Source organism: Balaenoptera musculus, chromosome 11, assembly GCF_009873245.2.
Source record: "Balaenoptera musculus isolate JJ_BM4_2016_0621 chromosome 11, mBalMus1.pri.v3, whole genome shotgun sequence".
NCBI classification, from domain to species: domain Eukaryota; kingdom Metazoa; phylum Chordata; class Mammalia; order Artiodactyla; family Balaenopteridae; genus Balaenoptera; species Balaenoptera musculus.
Window position 1 is genome coordinate 37,289,854 of NC_045795.1, and position 21,755 is coordinate 37,311,608.

The window sequence follows — 21,755 nt, forward strand, 5'->3', positions numbered from 1 at the left end:
TTCCTAGGTTAGCTACAGAGCTAACAAGTTGCCAGGTAAATCAAGGGCAGAGTAATCAGGTGACCTACACCTGCCTTGGGTACAGGAATTTGGCTTTGACCTCAGAACAGAGAAAGATTACTCATGAAGACAACTATTGCGTTAACTGGGGTGTGCTGTAATTTGGGGGCATCTTTACCTTCATCCAACCTCTCTCTGAATTTACCTCAGTTCTGAGATGCCTCACCTTTACATCCTGTTATATCTTGGCTGGTTCTGCCAGTCACCTTTCCCCATCTTGGCATCTCAACTCTGGCTCTTGATCTGATCATCATGCTGAACCTCAAAGTTTTCTGTTCCCATTACTTCTCCTGTCCCTGGCACTCAGCACTTGGTCCCTGATCCAGAAACAGAGAGCTCTGGCCAGAGGCTCACAAAGGGCCTGCCCACCCCAAGGGGCACTCTTGTCCTTCCCTCCTGTGTGGTACCTGGAGATGCTGCTGCTCTTCCTGGAAAGTCTTCTCCAGCTGCTCCACTCTGGCCTGCTGTTGGGCCTGCTCTGCACACAGCTGGGACTGTAAATCCTGCAGTTCCTGCTCCATTTTCACAATTTTCTTCGAGTTCCCTTTTTGGGTCTGCTTTTTCACATTCAGAACAGCTACCTGCTTTTCTTGCATCTGTGTTTTCAGCTTTAGAATCCTGGACATCGTTACCTTAAACAGCTCTAAGCTGCTCTGAGATGCTGAAGGATTTGAGGTTTTCTGCTTCTTATAATGAAGCTCTACAACTTTTGCGGGGCCTGGGTAAACATGAGCCCCTGTGGTCTTCCCACTTAGCTGAAGAGAAGTCAAAGTAGGATCCAAATATTCAGAGGGTTGACTAGCCACTTCACCCTTCCCATGTGACTTCACTGGCTGACCAGATTCACAAGACACTTTACTTATTTTGGATTTCAAATTTGAGGGGCCTTCAGCTCCAGAACCCTCTAATTCATTCAAACTAAATTTCCTTTTAGTTCTCAAGCCCTTATTTTTTACCATCATCTGGTCACTTTTTGGGGAAAGACAAGGGTAAATCCTCTCCCAGTCTTCTTCAGTAACTTCATATTCATACTCTGCATTCTCCTTATTTTCCAGAGGCACCCCAAGCTGGATGTGATCTCCATTATGGATAGAATAGACCTTTAAAGGTTCTAGACGTTCTCTGTTCAGCCAAACACCATTCAGACTCTGGGGAAAGGGAAAGAAAGACAAAATAAGCTTCATGATTTCCCTCCTCTTAATGGAATTTCTTTCCTGCTGCTGCAAAACCTTCTGTCTTTTCAGAAAGAAAATCCTTGGAGGCGGAGTCAAGATGGCGGTGTGGGAAGACGCAGAGTTAGCGTCTCCCCAAAACGAGGGCACCTGCCACCACTGGTGGGGGACTCTGATGCCTAGGGAGATGGGAGGAACCCCAAAGTGAACCAGTAGGACATAGGGGGACTGAGCAGGGAGGAGAAATGGAGGCCAGATAGGATTGGCGCCCCTGAGGCCGGGGAGATCAGGAGAGGCAGGCAGGAGGGGCCCTCCAGAAGGAGCAGGAGAGGTGGGGAGGGTGACTGCCCCTCCCACTCGAGCCCAGGAAGCCTGCTGGGCTCCCAGGTGAGGTCCCCTGCCCTCTGAGACCAGGGGTGGGGGGCACACCTGGGCCCCTTCTGTTCCTTGAGCCTAAGCCCCACCCCCCACAGCCCCCAGGGCCTTTTCCAGCCCTGTGGTCCTGAGCATTGGCCCACCCCACCACCCAAACCTCACCCTTGCTTAGGCCCCGACTTCCACAGCCAAGGCCTTCCCCCCACCCCTTTTTCTTTTCTTTTCCCTCTTCCTCTTTTTTCCTATTGTGATGTACCTTCCAGTTGTTGATTCATCTGTATTTTTATTTTTATATTCTTTCTAACATATCTGTTAGTTTCCTAGTCTAATTTTTATTTTTTACTTTGTTACTGTTCTTTTTGTTTCTGCCCCACGTGGCTTGTGGGATCTTGGTTCACGAGCCCGGGGTTGGGCTGAAGCTCCTGTGGTGGGAGCTCCGAGTCCGAACTACTGGACTAACAGAGAACCTCAGACCCCAGGGAATATTCATCAGAGTGAGGTCTCACGGAGTTCACCATCTTAGCACCAAGACCCAGCTCTGCCCAGTAGCCTACAAACTCCGGTGTTGGAAACCTCAGGCCAAACAACCAGTAAGACAGGAACACAATCCCAAACATAAAAAAGAAAAAAGAGAGACGGCAAAAAAATACGTCACAGATGAAGGAGCAAGGTAAAAATCTACAAGACCAAGTAAATGAAGAGGAAATAGGCAATCTACCTGAAAAAGAATTCAGAGTAATGATAGTAAAGATGATCCAGAATCTTGGAAATAGAATGGAGGCACAGACTGAGAAAATATAAGAAATGTTTAACAAAGACCTAGAAGAGCTAAAGAACAAACAAACAGAGATGAACAACACAATAATTGAAATGAAAAATACACTAGAAGGAATCAATAACAGAATAACTGAGGCAGAAGAACGAATAAGTGAGGTGGAAGACAAAATAGTGGAAATAACTGCTGAGAAGCAGAATAAAGAAAAACGAATGAAAAGAATTGAAGACAATCTCAGAGACTTCTGGGACAACACTGAATGCACCAACATTCAAATTATAGGGGTCCCAGAAGAAGAAGAGAAAAAGAAAGGGTCTGAGAAAATATTTGAAGAGATTATAGTTTAAAACTGCCCTAACATGGGAAAGGAAATAGTCACCCAAGTCCAGGAAGCACGGAGAGTCCCATACAGGATAAATGCTAGGAAAAACACACCAAGACACACATTAATCAAACTAACAAAAATTAAATTCAAAGAAAAAATATTAAAAGCAGCAAAGGAAAAACAAAAAATAACATACAAAGGAATCCCCATAAGGTTATCAGCTGATTTTTCAGTGGAAACTCTGCAGGCCAGAAGAGAGTGGCAGGATATACTTAAAGTGATGAAAGAGAAAAACCTACAACCAAGATTATTCTACCCAGCAAGGATCTCATTCAGATTCGATGGAGAAGTCAAAAGTTTTTCAGACAAGCAAAAGCTAAGAGCATTCAGCACCACCAAACCAGCTTTACAACAAATGCTAAAGAAACCTCTCTAAGCTGGAAACAAGAGAAGAAAAAGACCCACAAAAACAAACCCAAAACAATTGAGAAAATGGTAATAGGAACATACATATCGATAATAACCTTGAAAGTAAATGGATTAAATACCCCAACTAAAAGACACAGACTGGCTGAATGGATACAAAAACAAGACCCATATATATGCTGTCTACGAGAGACCCACTTCAGACCTAGGGATACATACAGACTGAAAGTGAAGGGATGGAAAAAGATATTCCATGCAAATGGAAATCAAAAGAAAGCTGGAGTAGCAATACTTGTATCAGATAAAATAGACTTTAAAATAAAGACTGTTACAAGAGATAAGGAGGGACACTATATAATGATCAAAGGATCAATCCAAGAAGAAGATGTAACAATTATAAATGTTTACGCGCCCAACATAGGAGCACCTCAATACATAAGGCAAATGCTAACGACCAGGAAAGGAGAAGTCGACAGTAACACAATAATAGTAGGGGACTTTAACACCCCACTTACACCAATGGACAGATCATCCAAACAGAAAATAAATAAGGAAACACAAGCTTTAAATGACACAACAGACCAGATAGATTTAATTGATATTTATAGAACATTCCACCCAAAAGTGGCAGAATACACTTTCTTCTCAAGTGCATACAGAACATTATCCAGGATAGATCACATCTTGGGTCACAAATCAAGCCACAGAAAATTTAAGAAAATTGAAATCGTATCAAGCACCTTTTCTGACCACAACACTATGGAGACTGGAAACCAATTACAGGAAAAAAAACTGTAAAAAACACAAATACCTGGAGGCTAAACAGTGTGCTACTAAATAACCAAGAGATCACTGAAGAAATCAAAGAAGAGATTTAAAAATACATAGAAACAAATGACAATGAAAACACGATGACTCAAAACCTATGGGACGCAGCAAAAGCAGTTGTAAGAGGGAAGCTTATAGCAATTCAATCTCACCTCAAGAAACAAGAAAAATCTCAAATAAACAACCTAACCCTACAGTTAAAACAACTAGAGAAAGAAGAACAAAGAAAACCCAAAGTCAGTAAAAGGAAAGAAATCATAAAGATCAGAGCGGAAATAAATGAAATAGAAACAAAGAAAACAATAGCAAATATCAATAAAACTAAAAGCTGGTTCTTTGAGAAGATAAACAAAATTGATAAACCCTTAGCCAGACTCATCAAGAAAAAAAAGGAGAGGATGCAAATCAACAAAATTAGAAATGAAAAAGGAGAAATCACAACTGACATTGCAGAAATACAAAGGATTGTAAGAAACTACTACAAACAACTATATGCCAATAAAATGGACAACCACAAAGAAATGGACAAATTCTTGGAAAGGTACAATGTTCCAAGACTGAACCAGGAAGAATTAGAAAATATAAACAGACCTATCTCAAGTAATAAAATTGAAGCCATAATTTAAAATCTTCCAAAAAACAAAAGTCCAGGACCAGATGGCTTCACAGGCGAATTCTATCAAACATTTAGAGAAGAGCCAACACAGATCCTTCTCAAACTCTTCCAAAAAATTGCAGAGGGAGAAACACTCCCAAATTCATTCTATGAAGCCACCATCACCCTGATACCAAAACCAGAAAAAGATATCACAAAAAAAGGAAATTATAGACCAACATCACTGATGAACATAGATGCAAAAATCCTGAACAAAATACTAGCAAACAGAATCCAAAAGCACATTAAAAGGATCATACACCATGATCAAGTGGGATTTATCCCAGGATGCAAGGATTCTTCAATATACGCAAATCAATGGGATATACCACATTAAAAAATTAAGGAATAAAAACCAAATGATCATCTCAATAGATGCAGAAAAAGCTTTTGACAAAATTCAACACCCATTCATGATAAAAACTCTCCAGAAAATAGGCACAGAGGGAACCTACCTCAACATAATAAAGACCATATATGACAAAACCACAGCAAGCATCATACTCAAAGGTGAAAAACTGAAAGCATTTCCACCAAGATCAGGAACAAGACAAGGATGTCCACTCTCCCCACTCTTATTCAACATAGTTTTGGAAGTCCTAGCCACAGCAATCAGAGAAGAAAAAGAAATAAAAGGAATAAAAATTGGAAAAGAAGAAGTAAAACTCAACTGTTTGCTGATGACATGATACTATACATAGAAAATCCTAAAGATGCCACCAGAAAACTACTAGAACTAATCAATGAATTTGGTTAGGTTGCAGGATACAAAATTAATGCACAGAAATCTCTGGCATTCCTACACACCGACAACAAAAAATCACAAAGAGAAATTAAGGAAACACTCCCATTTACCATTGCAACAAAAAGAATAAAATACTTAGGAGTAAACCTGCCTAAGGAGGTGAAAGACTTGTATTCAGAAAACTATAAAACACTGATGAAAGAAATCAAAGATGACATAAACAGATGGAGAAATATACCATGTTCTTGGATTGGAAGAATCAATATTGTGAAAATGACTGTACTACCCAAAGCAATCTACAGATTCAATCCCTACCAAACTACCAATGGCATTCTTCACAGAATCAGAACAAAAAATTTTACAATTCGTATGGAAACACAAAATACCCTGAATAGGCAATCTTGAGAAAGAAAAACGGAGCTGGAGGAATCAGGCTCCCTGACTTCAAACTATACCACAAAGCTACAGTAACCAAGACAGTCTGGTACTGGCACAAAAACAGAAATACAGATCAATGGTACAGGATAGAATGCCCAGAGATAAACCCACGCACATATGGGCACCTAATTTACGACAAAGGAGGCAAGAATATACAATGGAGAAAAGACAGCCTCTTCAATAAGTGGTGCTGGGAAAACTGGACAGCTACATGTAAAAGAATGAAATTAGAACACTACCTAACACCATACAGAAAAATAAACTCCAAATGGATTAAAGATTTAAATGTAAGACCAGACACTATAAAACTCTTAGACGAAAACATAGGAAAAACACTCTTTGATATAAACCACAGCAAGATCTTTTTTGACCCACCTCCTAGAGTAACAGAAATAAAAACAAAAATAAACAAATGGGAACTAATGAAACTTAAAAGCTTTGGCACAGCAAAGGAAACCATAAACAAGACAAAAAGACAACCCTCAGAATGGGAGAAAATATTTGCAAATGAAACAACAGACAAAGGATTAATCTCCAAAATATACAAACAGCTCATGGAGCTCAATATCAAAAAAAAAAAAAAAATTCAGTTAAAAAATGGGCAGAAGACCTAAATAGACATTTCACCAAGGAAGACATACAGATGGCCAAGAGGCACACGAAAAGATGTTCAACATCACTAATTATTAGAGAAATGCAAATCAAAACTACAATGAGGTATCACCTCACACCAGTCATAATGGCCATTATCAAAAAATCTACAAACAATAAATGCTGGAAACGGTGCGGCGAAAAGGGAACCCTCCTGCACTGCTTGTGGGAATGTAAATTGATACAACCACTATGGAAAACAGTATGGAGATTCCTTAAAAAACTATATATAGAACTACCATATGACCCAGTAATCCCACTACTGGGTATACACCCTGAGAAAACCATAATTCAAAAAGAGACATGTACCACAATGTTCACTGCAGCACTATTTACAATAGACAGGACATGGAACCAACCTAAATGTCCATCGACAGATGAATGGATAAAGAAGATGTGGCACATATATACAATGGAATACTACTCAGCTATAAAAAGAAACTAAATTGACTTACTTTTAGTGAGGTGGATGGACCTCAGTCTGTCATACAGAGTGAAGTAAGTCAGAAAGAGAAAAACAAATACTGTATGCTAACGCTATGAATGGAATCTAAAAAAAAAAAAAGAATGGTACTAATAAACCTAGTTGCAGGGCAGGAATAAAGAGGTAGACATAGAGAATGGACTTGAGGACATGGGGTATGAGGGTGAAGCTGGAGCAAAGTGAGAGTAGCATTGACATATATACACTACCGAATGTAGAACAGTCGGCTGGTGGAAAGCAGCAGCATAGCAGCATAGGGAGATTGGCTTGGTGCTTTGCGGTGATCTAGAGGGGAGGGATAGGGAGGATGGGAGGGAGGCTCAAGAGGGAGGGGACATGGGGACAAGTGTATGCATATGGCTGATTCGCTTTGTTGTGCAACAGAAACTAACACAGTATTGTGAAGCAATTATACTCCAATAAAGATCTATTAAAAAGAAAGAAAGAAAACCCTTGAGAACAAATAGAAAAGAAAGGTTCATAAACTGCCATCCTTAGAAACAGCATTCTTCAAACAGCACTTTGGCTTTTTACCTATATGATGTTCATCTCTCCAGAGAAGTGCCTGTGTAACAGGCAGGAATCACCTTGTTATTGTGGATGAATTACTCAGATAAATGCAGTAGCATTAAAAGAAACTGAAATCGAATAGCTCCTATTGATGTAAACTGGGGGCAATGGCCCAAGACTGGAAAAACTGCTAAGAGTGAAGGAAGTAGCATCTAATGATGAGGTTCCGAAGGTATGCTTGGCCAAGAAAGTCATGCAGGCACTGTCTCTGGATGTGTGTGGCCCCTGAACACACTGGTGAATGAAAAAACACTTCCCAGTACACATAAACCAAAAAAGAAAGTACCAATACCTTGTACTGGGGTCAAATCGCAGGTGGGATCTGATCCAAATAACAGCACCAGAGGTCCATGGGCAACAGAACACGTGGTTAAGAGCTGGAGCTCTGGACTCAGCTTATTAGTTGCATGGCCTTCACCAATTTACTTAACCTCTCTGTACCTCAGTTTTGTCTGTAAAATAGTACAGTTCCTATCTCATACTGCTCCTGTGAGGAATGACTGAGGTAATACATGTAAAACACTTAGCACACAAACACTTAAACACTAAACACATAGAACAAATGCTCGATATTTACTTTTGTGGTTTAAATTGTATCACAGTGTGGGGATTAAGAGCATGAACCTGAAGTCAGACTGCCTGGGTTTGTAATTTGGCTCCATTACTTAACAGCTGTGTGACTTAGGCAAGTTTCTTAACCTCTCTATGCCCCAGCTGCCACATCTATAAAATGGAAGATAATAATAGTCTCTCCCTCATGGTGTTTGTGTGGATTTAATGAGGTAAAATATGTACTGTACTTAGAAAAGTACCTGGCACATGGTAAGCATTATATAAGTGTATATATAAGTGTTCACTACCATTATTTTGTTCTGGCTCAGCTGATTTATCAACAATCACCTCAACTCTGTGCTCAGCATCTTGCAAAGTAAATATACTGAGTACAAAAGCAGAAGATATGAAAACATCTTTTAGCAGCTGACCATGGAAAGCAAAACACAAGGGCATATTTAAACAAATGTGGGATTACATAGCACAGCCTATAAATGCAAAGGAATATCATGTAGAGCTGGGTTAGCTAAGAGATGCTAAATGGGGATGATAGATCCTAAAACAGACCTGAAGCAAATGCAGCATTTAAAGTTTTAAGAGACAAGTGGGCATTTTAACCCATATCAAGGACTTAACTTTGGGGGACAGGACAGAGATGAAGTTCACATCTGAACAGGGACTAAGGCTTATGTTTATGTTGGTAAAAATAGCTACCTACTTTCACGAAGAAAAAATACCTGGTCAACCCAAATATGAAGGACAGGGGGCTGGACCACAAGGCACAGAGGATCCAGGGGAGTAGAGACTGGATCTCAGCTCTGGTTTGGTATTAGGCCCTAGTTTCTGGTTCTATATTATTTGGCTCAAGCAGGGAGAGGGAGAGAAAGACGAGCAAAGAAACACACAGAAAGACTGGCTTTTACCTCAAGGCCTTAGGCCTAACCTGGCTTATCTGTCAACCTGCTCCTAAACTTTCCATTCATATTCAGCCTGAGAAATTATAGGAAGTGATCGGTTCTGCAGACTTCTGTAACAACACATGAGGAATTAACAAAGGAGGGGGATGGAGACCAGAAGAGTCAATTTTAAAATATACATAGGAAAACAGTCTCAGGGAAAGTAATATGACACAGGAGGCCACCTAATGTCAAGATACAGACATTTAAGAAAAACTCAAAGGCAAAGATAATGTTAAGTAAATAAAGAAGGTTTAGAAGCAGCCCAAGACGAGAGAGAACAAGGATTCCCTAAAAAGCTGGGGCAAACTCTTGAGACATATGGCAGCCCTCCACTAGATCCTCTGTATTAACCTGCCTTCCTTCAGAGCCCTTTAGGTCTGAAAAATAAGCTCTCAAAATTTTTCCATCACATTTTATCCTTGGATGCCTCTGTTTACCCATTAATCACTCTTTGGTGACACCTAGCAGTATAATTTGGACCAAAGGCCCAAATTGGTTCTGTTCACACAGTGACTGTAGAAAAGGTGAAAATACCATGGCTATACAGGAACAGTCAAGTACTGCCCAGGATATGATTTCAAATACAATGGTTTAAATAAATCAAACTCTGTTCAGTACTTTCTTGATGCTGGTTTTCATAATCACCAGTCTGAACAATGTCAGCAGCAGCAAAGTGATAACCAAAGAAAAGCCTGCCCAATGTCTCAGTCATCAATGAGGAAAAGGTGGAATAACCCTCACCCCCTTAAATACTAATTACTTCAATTAATGCTTAATCTCTGTACAGCATTTTTAATCGGTTGTTGAGAACAGTGGAAACCCAAAGCCAAAAGCCAATGTTTCCTTGCAGTTCTCTAGATGACTTATGTAGCTCAGTGGTTCTCAGCCCTAACTGTAGAGTGAAATCACCTGGAAACGTTTAGAACAAATAGCAGTGCCTGCTATTAGACTTAGTCTTAGTCCTTAGACTTAGTCTCATCCTTAGAATTAATTGGTCAGAGATGGGAACTAGGCATCAGAATTTTTAAAGCCAGGTTTAGACACAAACACTGTGTATAGTCATATCAAGACACAGGGCCCCTTTGCAGTCAACCCTTCACCCATATCCAGGCAGCTACTCATCTGGTCTCTACCCTACAAAGGTCTGCCTTTTCCATAATGTCGTATAAATGGAATCAGACACAGTATGTACCCTTTTGAGTTTGGCTTCTTTCGCTTAGCATGATGGCTCTGAGATGTGTCCACTTGGTTGCATTACAGTAGCTTGGTATTTTTATTGCTAAGTAGTACTCCAGGGTATGGGTATATCAGCTTGTTTCTCTGTTCCCTAGTTGTTTTCTTCCAGTTTTTGGTGATTATGAATAAAGCCACTATAAACATTCAGGTACAAGTTTCTGTGAGAACATAAGTTTCCATTAATTTGGGGTAAATACCTAAAAATAGAATTGCTGGGTAAGTGTATGTTTAACTGTAAGAAACTGCCAAACTGTTTTTCAAAGTGGCAGTACTATTTTGTTTTCTCACTTGCAATGTTTAAGAGTTCCAGTTACTCTGCATGCTCACCAGCACTTGGTAGTGTTTTATTTTAGCAATTCTAATAGGTGTATCAGTCAATATTTTAAAAAATTCTTTACTAAAGCATAACATACAAACATAAAAACATACAAATCATAAATGCACAACTAGGTGAATATCACAAAATGAACACTCAGTGTAACTATCACAAGGTTTAAAAAAAAAAAACAAAAAACCCCCACATTATCAGCATCCCAGAAACATCCTGTGCCTCCTTCTAGCCACTAAGCACCTGCCCCTCACCCCATAAAGTGACTACTAGCCTGGCTTAACATCACACATTAGTTTTGCCTCATTCTGAACATTATACAAATGGCATCAAATAATATGTATTCTTGAGACTTTCCTGCCAGTCCAGCGGTTAAGAATCCGCACTTCCACTGCAAGGGGCGTGGGTTTGATCCCCAGCTGGGGAACTAAGATCCCACATGCCACGTGGCACAGCCAAAAAAAAAAAAAAGTATTTTTTTGTGTCTGTTTTCTTTCACTCAATATTATGTTTGCGAGATTTATCCATGTTGTTGGATATAGTAGTAATTCATTCATATTCATTACAGCATAGTGTTTCATTGTTAAGAATATCCCACCGTTTATCCATTCTACTGTTGAAAGACATTTGGGTTGTTTCCCTAGGAGTGAAAATACTGTATGTGTGTATGTATGTATGTATATACACATACATACATACACAACTTTAATAAATAATGCCAAATAATTTTCCAAAATAGTTGTACCAATTTACACTTCTACCAAAAGACTACTTGCTCCATACCCGTGCTAATGTCTGGCATCATCAAAATTTAATTATAGTTACTCTCTGACTACAAGGTGTGCTGTGGTATTCCATCATGCTTTTAATTTGTATTTCCCAGGGACTTCCCTGGTGGCGCAGTGGTTGAGAATCTGCCTGCCAATCCAGGGGACACGGGTTCGAGCCCTGGTCCGGGAAGATTCCACATGCTGCGGATCAACTAAGCCCCTGTGCCACAACTACTGAGCCTGTGCTCTAGAGCCCGCGAGCCACAACCACTGAGCCCACGTGCCACAACTACTGAAGACAGTGCGCCCAGAGCCCGTGCTCCGCAACAAGAGAAGCCACCACAATCAGAAGCCCACGCACCGCAACGCTCACCGCAACTAGAGAAAGCCCGTGCGCAGTAATGAAGACCCAATGCAGCCAAAAATAAATAAATAATTTGTATTTGTATTATTTATTGATCAAATAAATAATTTGATCATTAATGAAGTTGAACAATGTTTCATGGCTACTGAACATTTGGAAAGAATCTTATGTGAAGTGCCTGGCTCTTGCCCATTTTTATTTTTTTTTAATTTATCTATTTTAGTTTATTTATTTTTGGCTGCATTGGGTCTTCGTTGCTGTGCGTGGGCTCTCTCGAGTTGCGGAGAGTGGGGGCTACTCTTCATTGCAGTGCGCAGGCTTCTCATTGCGGTGACTTCTCTTGTTGTGGAGCACGAGCTCTAGGCACGTGGGCTTCAGTAGTTGTGGCTCGCAGGCTCTAGAGAGCAGGCTCAGCAGTTGTGGCGCACGGAATTAGTTGCTCCGCGGCATGTGGGATCTTCCCGGACCAGAGCTCAAACCCATGTCCCCTGCATTGGCAGGGGACAATTCTTAACCACTGCGCCACCAGGGAAGCCCCTGCCCATTTTTAATACTGGGTTATCTTTCTTTTTTCTCATTGATTTGGAGTTCTATATACATCCGAGTATAAGCCCTTCACTGATTATATGTGTAGCAAGTATCTTCCACTCTGAGCTTGCTTTCACTCTCTTAATGATATCTTTTGATGAATGGAAATTCTTAATTTTAATGTGCTATCTCCAGTATTTTTTAAAAGTATCCCATGTATGGGCAAAATTGGAAACAGGGCTGAGAACCACTGCTCTAGCTGCTGGGAGACCAGAAGTTGAACTGTCCCAAGCAGCAAGGTTTGTTCAGACTCAACTGTGCACAGAAGGGGTTAAAACAGATCATCTCTAAGGTCCCCTTTTCAGTGCCAATTTATATTTTGCTCACAGTGCCTTGCCAAGAGTGCTGAACCAATTTACTTAGCATTTATGCTCTCTTTCAACACCATGCCAACTCAACTTAATCCTAGTGCAGGAAGGTACTTTCTCCAACAGCTTAAACCTAGCAGGTTTATGCATGCAAAATGAGGCTGCTGGGCAGGCCTACAGAATACCTGTGATACTATGAATTATAATAAGAAATATATATTTGGTATTCACCCCCATTTCTAGCACAGAGCTTCTAAAACCCTTGAAATTTCCTAAGTGGTAAGAGATCAAGGTATCTTTTGTTATGTTAATGAGGTGACTTTTGGAATGCACCAGGGTCACCTATGAGGGCTGGGTGCCAGGGGAACCAATCCTGTGATTGGAGAGTTGGAACTTTCAGTCTCACCCCTCAACCCCCTGGGAAGGGAGAGGGGCTAGTGGTTGATCACCACTGGCTAATGATTCAATCAATTACACAAATGTAATGAAGCCTCCATAGAAACCCAAAAGGATGGGGTTTGGAGAGCTTCCTGGTTGGTGAACACCTGGAGGTGCTCGGAGAGGGGCAGGGCATGGACGCTCCATGCCCCCCCCCCCCCGTATACCTTGCCCTATGCGTCTCTTTCATTTGGATGTTCACCTGTATCCCAGACCATATCCTTTTATAATAATCTGGTAAATCTAAGTAAATGTATTCCTGAATTGTGAATCACTCTGAAGCTAATTAATGAAATCCAACGTGGGAGGCGGCAATGGGGACCTCTGATTTATAGCCAGTCAGCCAGAAGTACAGGTGAAAACCTGGACTTGGCAACTGGCACCTGAAGTTCAAGGACAGGGTCCTTGGAACTTCCAACCTATAGCCAGTTGGTCAGAAGCACAGATGTTAACCTGGGGTTGTGACTGGCATCTGAAGTGGAGGGTGGTCTTGTGGGACTGAGCCCTTTACCGGTGGAATCTGATGCTATCTCGGGTTGACAGATGGGTGGGGGGATGTCCCCACACCCGTTGGAATTGGTCTCAGAATCATTTTAATACCCTTCCTTCTAACAGGTATCTTTAAAATCCTTTCAACCAGAGCAGTGCAAAATGGTGTCCAAAGACTCTTCACACTTCCTAATCCTTAACTGTTGACATCAGAATTTCTCTCACTTCACACTCTGTATTTTCACTGTATTCGCAGGTGCTTGTATATCTGCACTTTAGGTACTTCCTAATTGCTGGGCTTTATACACTATTTCACCTCCCTTAGTATTCACATTTGATCTGTGGTTTTCAAATTTGTTTCAAGCAAAAAAAAAACCCCTTTATTCAAAGGAAATCTTCCTTAGAGCACTAATATATGAAACAGGTGAAACGTGAGAGGAGGGGTTTGCTCTGATGAAAAGAAGTGGGAAAGAAAAGGAGCTAAGTGCAGTCAGCTCAGTTCCTCCCCCTCCCCATGTCCTGAATCACAGTTGTACTCCAAAATCTTTGTCAGATTCCCAAGATCGCTGGACCTCCAACTCACAAGAGACCAGGTTAGGTTGGGGTATGGGTCGTGAAAATTTCTGGAATAGGACCTATTGCCCCAATTCAAGTGTTCCCTACAAAGTAACTAACTTCTAGTCATTAGAATTTATTTTGGCATAATCTAATCTCTGGCAACACAGAGAAGTAGTTGTCTCTGGGAAAGACAAGTGGGTAGCTAGGGGAGAAGATATCTTCTTTTAATTTTGAATCTTTTAATTTTGTACCATGTATTACCTCTGAGGGGGCGAGGAACCCTAACTTAAAAATAAACAAAAATTCAATAAAAGTAACTAGGCGTCTGTGGATTACTGTACCTTGTTGTCCATAATTGTCCATTGGCCCTCGGCATTCTGCTTCAAAATACAGTGGTTTCGGGAAATCATCAGAGGGCAGATTTTTGATATCAACTGGTATGTGACACCAAATCCTCGCCCTACAGTCACCTAGGAAGACAACGACAATGTAAGAGACACAATCAGCCACCATACTGAAAAGAGAGGTCCTTTACAATCTTGTCAATCAGCAGTATCCACAAGTCCTGACTTATGAAACCAGACTCCCATGAAACCCAAACAGCTCACTGGCCATCTCCTCCTTCAGCTGCCATGGGACCCACTGGCTAGAAAAAGGTAGAAAGTTGTGACAAGAGACAGCTGAACATTAATCATGGAATGTCAGGGTTGGTAGGACTCTGAAAGGTCACCTGGTTCAGCCACTCATGGGATGGAGGAATTCTTCCTACACAACCCCATCAACTAGTCTTAAACACTGCCAAGAACTATAGCTTCTACATAAGACAGTCCTTCCAATTTTTTAATGGCTCTGACTTGGCATCTTTCTTCCTATAAATTCCATCCACTGGCCCAGGCTGTGCCCTGGCACCACCAGAAAATCTCCAATCCCCCTTCACATGACAACTATAAAGTGTCTACTGAATCTTCCCTTTTCTTGGCCCTATGTTCCCAGTTACTTCAACGTAACTCCACAGCATAGGTTTGAGTCTTTTTGCCATCCTAATAGGTCTGTGAAGAGACTCCTGGTTTATTTTTATTCCTGGATGCCACATTAAGAAAAATACACCTAATTTTTATTACATAGTCGGATGCAAGTATCACTTTCCCAGTTCTAGATATTATCACTGGAGCATATAAATTACGTTAGCTTTCACAGCAGATCTATCATACTGCCAACGTATCCTTAGGCTTAGGAATGATTAAATTTCTTGGTCTAACCCTCCCCTAAGAATTTTTATGCTAAGTCATGTCTCTTCTGTCCTATACTTGACTAGTTGGTAAATCTGGATTCAAGTGCAGGACCTTACATTGACTCCTATTAAATTTCATCTTGTTAGTTCAGCCTATCATGAGCTTGTCAAGACCTTTCTGAATTTTTCATCTGCCATCAGACATACTCAATATCCCTTCCAGCTTGGAGTCACCCACCAAATTGATATGATGCCCTCTGTACCTTCATTCAAGATAGATAAAAAGATTAGAACAGGTTGTAACCAAAGGCAAAGCTCTCAGGAAAGCCTAGTAAACATTCCACCACACAATCTAGGAACACCTTCAACCAGTTATAATTCAACCAAAAGATGGAAAAGTCCTTGTTTTCCATCCTATCCACAAGGACAGCATGAGAGCCTCTGGAAAAGGTTGCAAAGAAGTCCCAGTTCACATCTATCATACTTTCCTGACAGACCAGTCAAGTTCATAATAACCCTGTCAAGGAAGGAAATAAAATTCTTCTGGGATCCAGATCGTAGAATTCCCTGCTTATTCTTCTTGGCGCACACGCCACCTCTTTAATGACCCATACCCCAACCTAACCTGGGAACATTAAGCCAAATAGTCTGTGGTTTTCTAAAAGCTGCACTTTTTGTTCCTGTTAAATTCTTTCAAAATCATGCCTGTCCTCCTGAGTCCCTCAAAGACCACCATGACGCTTTGTCCCAGTCTATTCCTCCCCACAAACTCTCATCTCAGTAACTGACACTACCACCCAACCTACTGCTTAGCCCCAAACCCAGAAGCCATCTTTGATTCACTCTACATCCCTCATCCCCACATTCAAATCATCAGCAAAATCTACTGGCTGTAATTCAAATATGCCCTAATCTATTCACTTCTCTCTCTCTCAGTGGCCACTACCTTAATCCAAACAGCACTGTTTCCTCCAGTTATGCTGTTTTTGCTCCTGTGCCAGCCCCCATTCTTCACACAGTAGCTGGGGTGGTAATGTAAAAACTTTAAACCAGATCTTTTCCCTTCTTAAAATTCTCTAATAATCCAAACTTCCTTCCACAGCCTTTAAGGCCCTCAATGTCCTAACCCCTTCTACCTCTTTAGTGTTATCTCACATTATGGTCAGAAACACTACCTGAGGGTATTTTCACCTGTCCCCTCTGATTAGAACATCCTTCTCTCAGACATTTGCATGGGCTCCTTATCTTTCAAGTTTCAGCTCCTCAGAGGCCTACCTTGATTACCTGATCTAAAGTTGCTGCTTGATCCCTCCCCGGCCATTGCATTCCTTCACATTATTAGCATGCACTTACCACATCCAAAATTATCTTGCTTGTTTCATTTATCTTTGTCTACTTGTATTTACTTTTCTAAATTTATATTTAGAATTTAAATTTCATGAGCAGGGACCTTATCTGTCTTGTGTACCACAGTACTCTGTACTCCTCAGAGCCTCTTTCTGCTCAGTAAATATCTGTGAATAAATGGGACAATAAAGAGATCTTGCTTATGAGTCCTCCCAGATTCCAGGAGATGGGCATTTTTTTAGGTCAGAAGTTGGAAAATGGGTTATTACCACTGGAAACTATGGAGCAGCAGCCAGGAACCTTACAATCTGACTTGTTCCCCTCTAAAATGTTGTGGTGATCACCTCCACCAAAACCCTGAAACTGAAGTTTTTCAATGCTTTGACAGTTTGGCAGAAATTCCATTAATTATAGAAGTGCCTCTGAATTAATACATATACCCTTTAAAAATGGAATGTTTAAGGATTTATCTGTCATCCATATTCAGTAAGAATTTCCATTTAGGTAGCTTTATTTCTAATAAAGAAAAGTATTAAATATTCCATTTTAATACCTGAGGGGAGACAGTCAGATTGCCATTATGGGTAGCCTGGAGAAAGTAATACAAAAAAGGGAGATGAGCGCCTTTCTCTGAAATCACCTCCTATGAACTCTGAATCCAGGAAAGGAAGGAAACACTCTTTTTTGTCTTTCCCTTCACTGTCTGGTCCTAGAATTTACCTTGATATATTGATAATTCATCCACACCATGGTTAGAGTCTGCATGAGCTTATCTGAATATCCCAGCACCATGCATAACATGAAACTAAATTTCCCATGGGAACTGAGTGCCAACAAACTGCCAATTCGTTGCTGGGGGTTGTTTCCATTTACAACAGTTTTGCAAGCCTTTGTGCTTACTGACAGTATTGGTCTACAAGTTCATCTTGTCCTTACCCACCTTCGCTAATGCTTTCCTCCTAGGCATGACTCCTACTGTTTCCCAAATGACCAACAACTCCTCTAGGACCATCCTTTACCTTTTTCCAACCCTCTGAGGGCAAAGAGCTTCATGAAAACCAAATACAGGAGAAGAAAAGAGAAAAATGAAGATACTATGATTTCCCCCAAAGGCCTAAATACTTATAGGGCCTGGGAACTAGCTAACTTGCAATAAATCTCTATCTAATTTGTTTTTCTACCAAACTCTCTGGATTGGTTTAAGAATTTTAAAGACACCCATTCAGGCAGACAATTTACTACAGTATTCCCTTCAAGGAAATGAGAGGAACCTTGTTTTATTATCGTAGCTGAGAACGTGAGGGGTACTGGGAAGGCAAGAAACTGACTTTACTCTCATTATAACTAAGTAATATCAGCACACCTCCTAAAATCTTGTGCACACGGGCCCGTGCTATGGTTTGGGGACCATTACAATACAAGCAAGACTTCATCTCTTGGCTTTGACTCCGGCCTCTGTCCATACACACTGCAGGCTATGCTCCAACTACTTCCTAAGGTCCGACCTTGCAGACAGCCAGGCCTGGGCGGCCTCTCCTCCACATAGGTCCCAAGGCAAGCCAGTCTTCTTGCTATATCTTCACCATTCACTCTGGCTTGTATGGCTCTCCCCTCATAGCGGTGGTCTCACACAAAATTATCTGATAGTTTAAAGTATGTGTAGGAGTACTTTATAGTCCTCCTGTCCTTGCTGCAGGGGCTTTAACTCTTTCTGCCTGCCCCCTCCCCAAGACTCTCAGTGCTACCAAGCTATTCAGAAGTAATGAATTAATCCACCACAACTGAATCTTAAAGAACAATTAACATAACCACTAAATTCCTTACAGGGTTGTGTGTGAGTGTGGTATATGTGCAAGGCTCAGATTAAGTGATGTATGTGAAAGCCCAGTCCTATACAAAATAAGGTATAGTTACTATTATTCAGGTATTAGTATCTTCATTTGTTAAACTTCCTAAAGGTATATGCTTTTGGAAAGGGTCGTGCAGGGAAGGCCAATGCTCGAGCTGAAAGAATGAATGCCTAATATGGACTTTTAGGCACTGATAACGTGGATAGAAGAGAGACTGGGGGCAGAGGTATCTTCCTCGTGTTCTTCAATTCACAGCATACAAGTAATCCTTTATAATCCCCAAATCTAGCAACATTTAAGGCTGGACCTGAATTCCTCCTCTGACTGTTCTTAGGATAGTACTAAATAAACCACATCTTGGCACTTGATCATACAGTCTGCCTGGATGTTCTCAAACTGCTTCATTGCATAAAATCCTCTTTCCCCGTTCAAGCAATAAACTCTTTGAGAGCAAAAGTCATTATTATTTGTCCCTCTCATACTACAGCAAACAATGCAAGTACTCAGTAAATACCTGGGAGACTGAATTGAGACTATGTAATTTACAGGAAAAATCTAGTTAAACATACAAAATTATCAAAGGACTTCTTTTTTTTTTAATTAATTTATTTATTTTTGGCTGTGTTGGGTCTTCGTTTCTGCGCGAGGGCTTTCTCTAGTTGCGGCAAGCGGGGGCCACTCTTCATCGCTGTGCGCGGGCCTCTCACTATCGCGGCCTCTCTTGTTGCGGAGCACAGGCTCCAGACGCGCAAGCTCAGTAGTTGTGGCTCACGGGCCCAGTTGCTCCGCGGCATGTGGGATCTTCCCACACCAGGGCCCGAACCCGTGTCCCCTGCATTGGCAGGCAGACTCTCAACCACTGCGCCACCAGGGAAGCCCCAAAAGACTTCTTTATCCTTCACACAAATCATTTCCAAAACCAAAACGGTTCCCAATCACCACAAGCTGGTCCCAGATCTAGCCCTCCTTCCCAAGCTGACTGCACTCTCTCTCTCTCCTCTCTCTCCCATCACCCTCTCTAGAACAACCTCCCCAGTCCTAGCGGCCTCCAACTGAAACCGTACCTCACCTGTCCTCTTTAAATTTTTTTCTTTGTATTTATAACCGCATTAGAGGACATCATAAGCAGCTTCTGGAGAGAATTCTTGTATTTCTTAAGCCCTACCTCAACCCATCTAAGGGGGTGCCAGTCGGCAGTACCGAGACTCGCAGGATAATTGTGGCCCACACCAAAGCGCCAATTTTCCTCAAGAGTTGGAAAGGAAAAGGGCATTTTTACGTAAAAGTCTGAGTATTTTAAGGGACACGACCTCGAACTCGCAATCTTTTTCAAAATAAACTTGAGAAAGTTCACGCTCTCAGCAGTCCTCCGAGGTTCCCCCCCAAGACCCCGGACGGTTCCGTGACTCTCGGAAGTTGGGGCAGCTCCGCCTCCCAGTTCCGCCGCCCCGGCAGGGCGCAGGCGGGCGCTCCGGGTGCGACCCCAATAGGGGCTGTCCCAGCCCCCCAACCCATCAACACAGTCGCCTCCTTCCCCCGCGAAACCCCAGCAGTCCTCACATCCTCTACGCCCACCTCTGGCTCTGCCACTCTACCAGGCTCCTTCCCGCAACCCAGACACCGGCCCCAGCTCGCCCCTCGGGCCTAGGCCGCTCTCCACGGGGCCATCTTTTCTCCCACGCGATCATACTTCCCCCGGACACCGCCCACCTCAGACCCCCACAACCGCTCGCACCAGACCCCTCTCTCCGTTCCCTCCCCCCAGGGCCCACCCTTCACCGCTCTCTTCTCTTCCTCTCCCACCTCCACTTTTCCATTCATCCCGCCCGCCGGGACGCCGGGCCTCCCTCCGGCCCTCCCTCCGGCCCGTGCCTCCTCCAACTCCCTTCCCTCACCTTAGGAAGACCCCTCCCCCTCACCTCGTTTCCATCCTCCAGCAGCAGCCACTCGGCGTTCATCCCCACCCGCCGCAAGCACCAGCTCCGGTCACCAGCGCGGCCTTCCGTGACCAGGGAGCCAGGATCCCCCATAGCCCACTCGGCCCTGGGTCGCGGTCAGCACAGAGCGAGACCCCGACCCGAGTTCCCGCCGCCTCTCGGTTCCCTCGCGGGAGCCATACCTACACTACAGACAGAAGCAATCGCTGGGTGTTCGCGATCGAGGCGAAAGCTCGCCTGGGCTCCGCCCCGAGCCCGCCCAAGGCCGGCACGCCGGAGCCACTGCGCCTGCGCGAGAGAAGGGCGCTTGGGACCCTGGAAACCAGGTGAGGGCGGTTTAGCCCGAGGGCCGGCACTTGTTGCCTGACGTGCCCTCATGCTCCCGACACACCTTTCTCACCCTTTATAGCGCCCCCACCCCAGTTCTAGCCTCCCCACACTGGAGCCTCTTCTCGCTTTTCCTCTCTCTTTTTAAAAATTTTGCTTTGTAACGATTTCCATGTTATTTAAAATTATAACCAACTTTTAAACAACTTTTAACTTGTGATAAATTTAAAATCTGTTAAACCTGTTTCTAAACAGCACCTCTTTTGCCCGATCTTCTTTTACTACCGCATTTTTAAAAACTCAGACTGAAAAAAAATTATTAAAAAAAAAAGAATTCCCTGGCTGTCCAGTGGGTCGGACTCTGCGCTTTTGTTGCCTGCGCAGGATTCCATCCCTGGTGGGGGAACTAAGATCCAGCAAGCCGAAAGCCGTAAGGCGTGGCCAAAATATATATATATATTAAAAAAAAAAAAAACTTAGACTGTACTAGGCAAATCTATCCAGGCAGAAAGCACAGTTACCTGCTGCTAGGTGTGGAAGCCAGGAGGTTGAACGCAATGGACTTGAGGGAATTTTCGGAGGTGATAGAAATGTTCTAAAACTGGATTGTGGTATACACCGGCACATAATATTGTACATCAACTCTAGTGAATTAAAAATAAATAAATAGGGCTTCCCTGGTGGTGCAGTGGTTAAGAATCCGCCTGCCAATGCAGGGGACACGGGTTCCAGCCCTGGTCTGGGAAGATCCCACATGCCGTGGAACAACTAAACCTGTGCACCACAACTACTGAGCCTGCTCTCTAGAGCCCTCGTGCCACAACTACTGAATCCCGCGCACCTAGAGCCCGTGCTCCGCAACAAGAGAAGCCACCTCAATGAGAAGCCTGCGCACCACAATGAAGAGTAGCCCCTGCTCGCTGCAACTAGAGAAAGCCCGCGCGCAGCAACGAAGACCCAACGCAGCCA

The 21,755-nt window shown here is 42.6% G+C and overlaps 1 protein-coding gene across 2 annotated transcripts in view; it reads right to left on the minus strand.

The window, feature by feature from the left end:
• RNF8 (ring finger protein 8) overlaps positions 1 to 20,745 on the minus strand; it is a 38,462-nt gene extending 17,717 nt beyond the window's left edge. Inside the window, exons 1-3 of one of the 2 annotated variants that reach the window (XM_036870134.1) lie at positions 20,442 to 20,745; positions 14,436 to 14,564; positions 468 to 1,208 (exon numbers count right to left, since the gene is read on the minus strand). In XM_036870134.1, the coding sequence (XP_036726029.1) occupies positions 468 to 1,208; positions 14,436 to 14,564; positions 20,442 to 20,552 (981 nt within the window). In that variant the 5' untranslated portion in view covers positions 20,553 to 20,745. The remainder of the gene's footprint in view (positions 1 to 467; positions 1,209 to 14,435; positions 14,565 to 20,441) is intronic. The other variant, XM_036870135.1, reaches the window with a different exon arrangement.
• Positions 20,746 to 21,755: the final 1,010 nt, after the last annotated feature.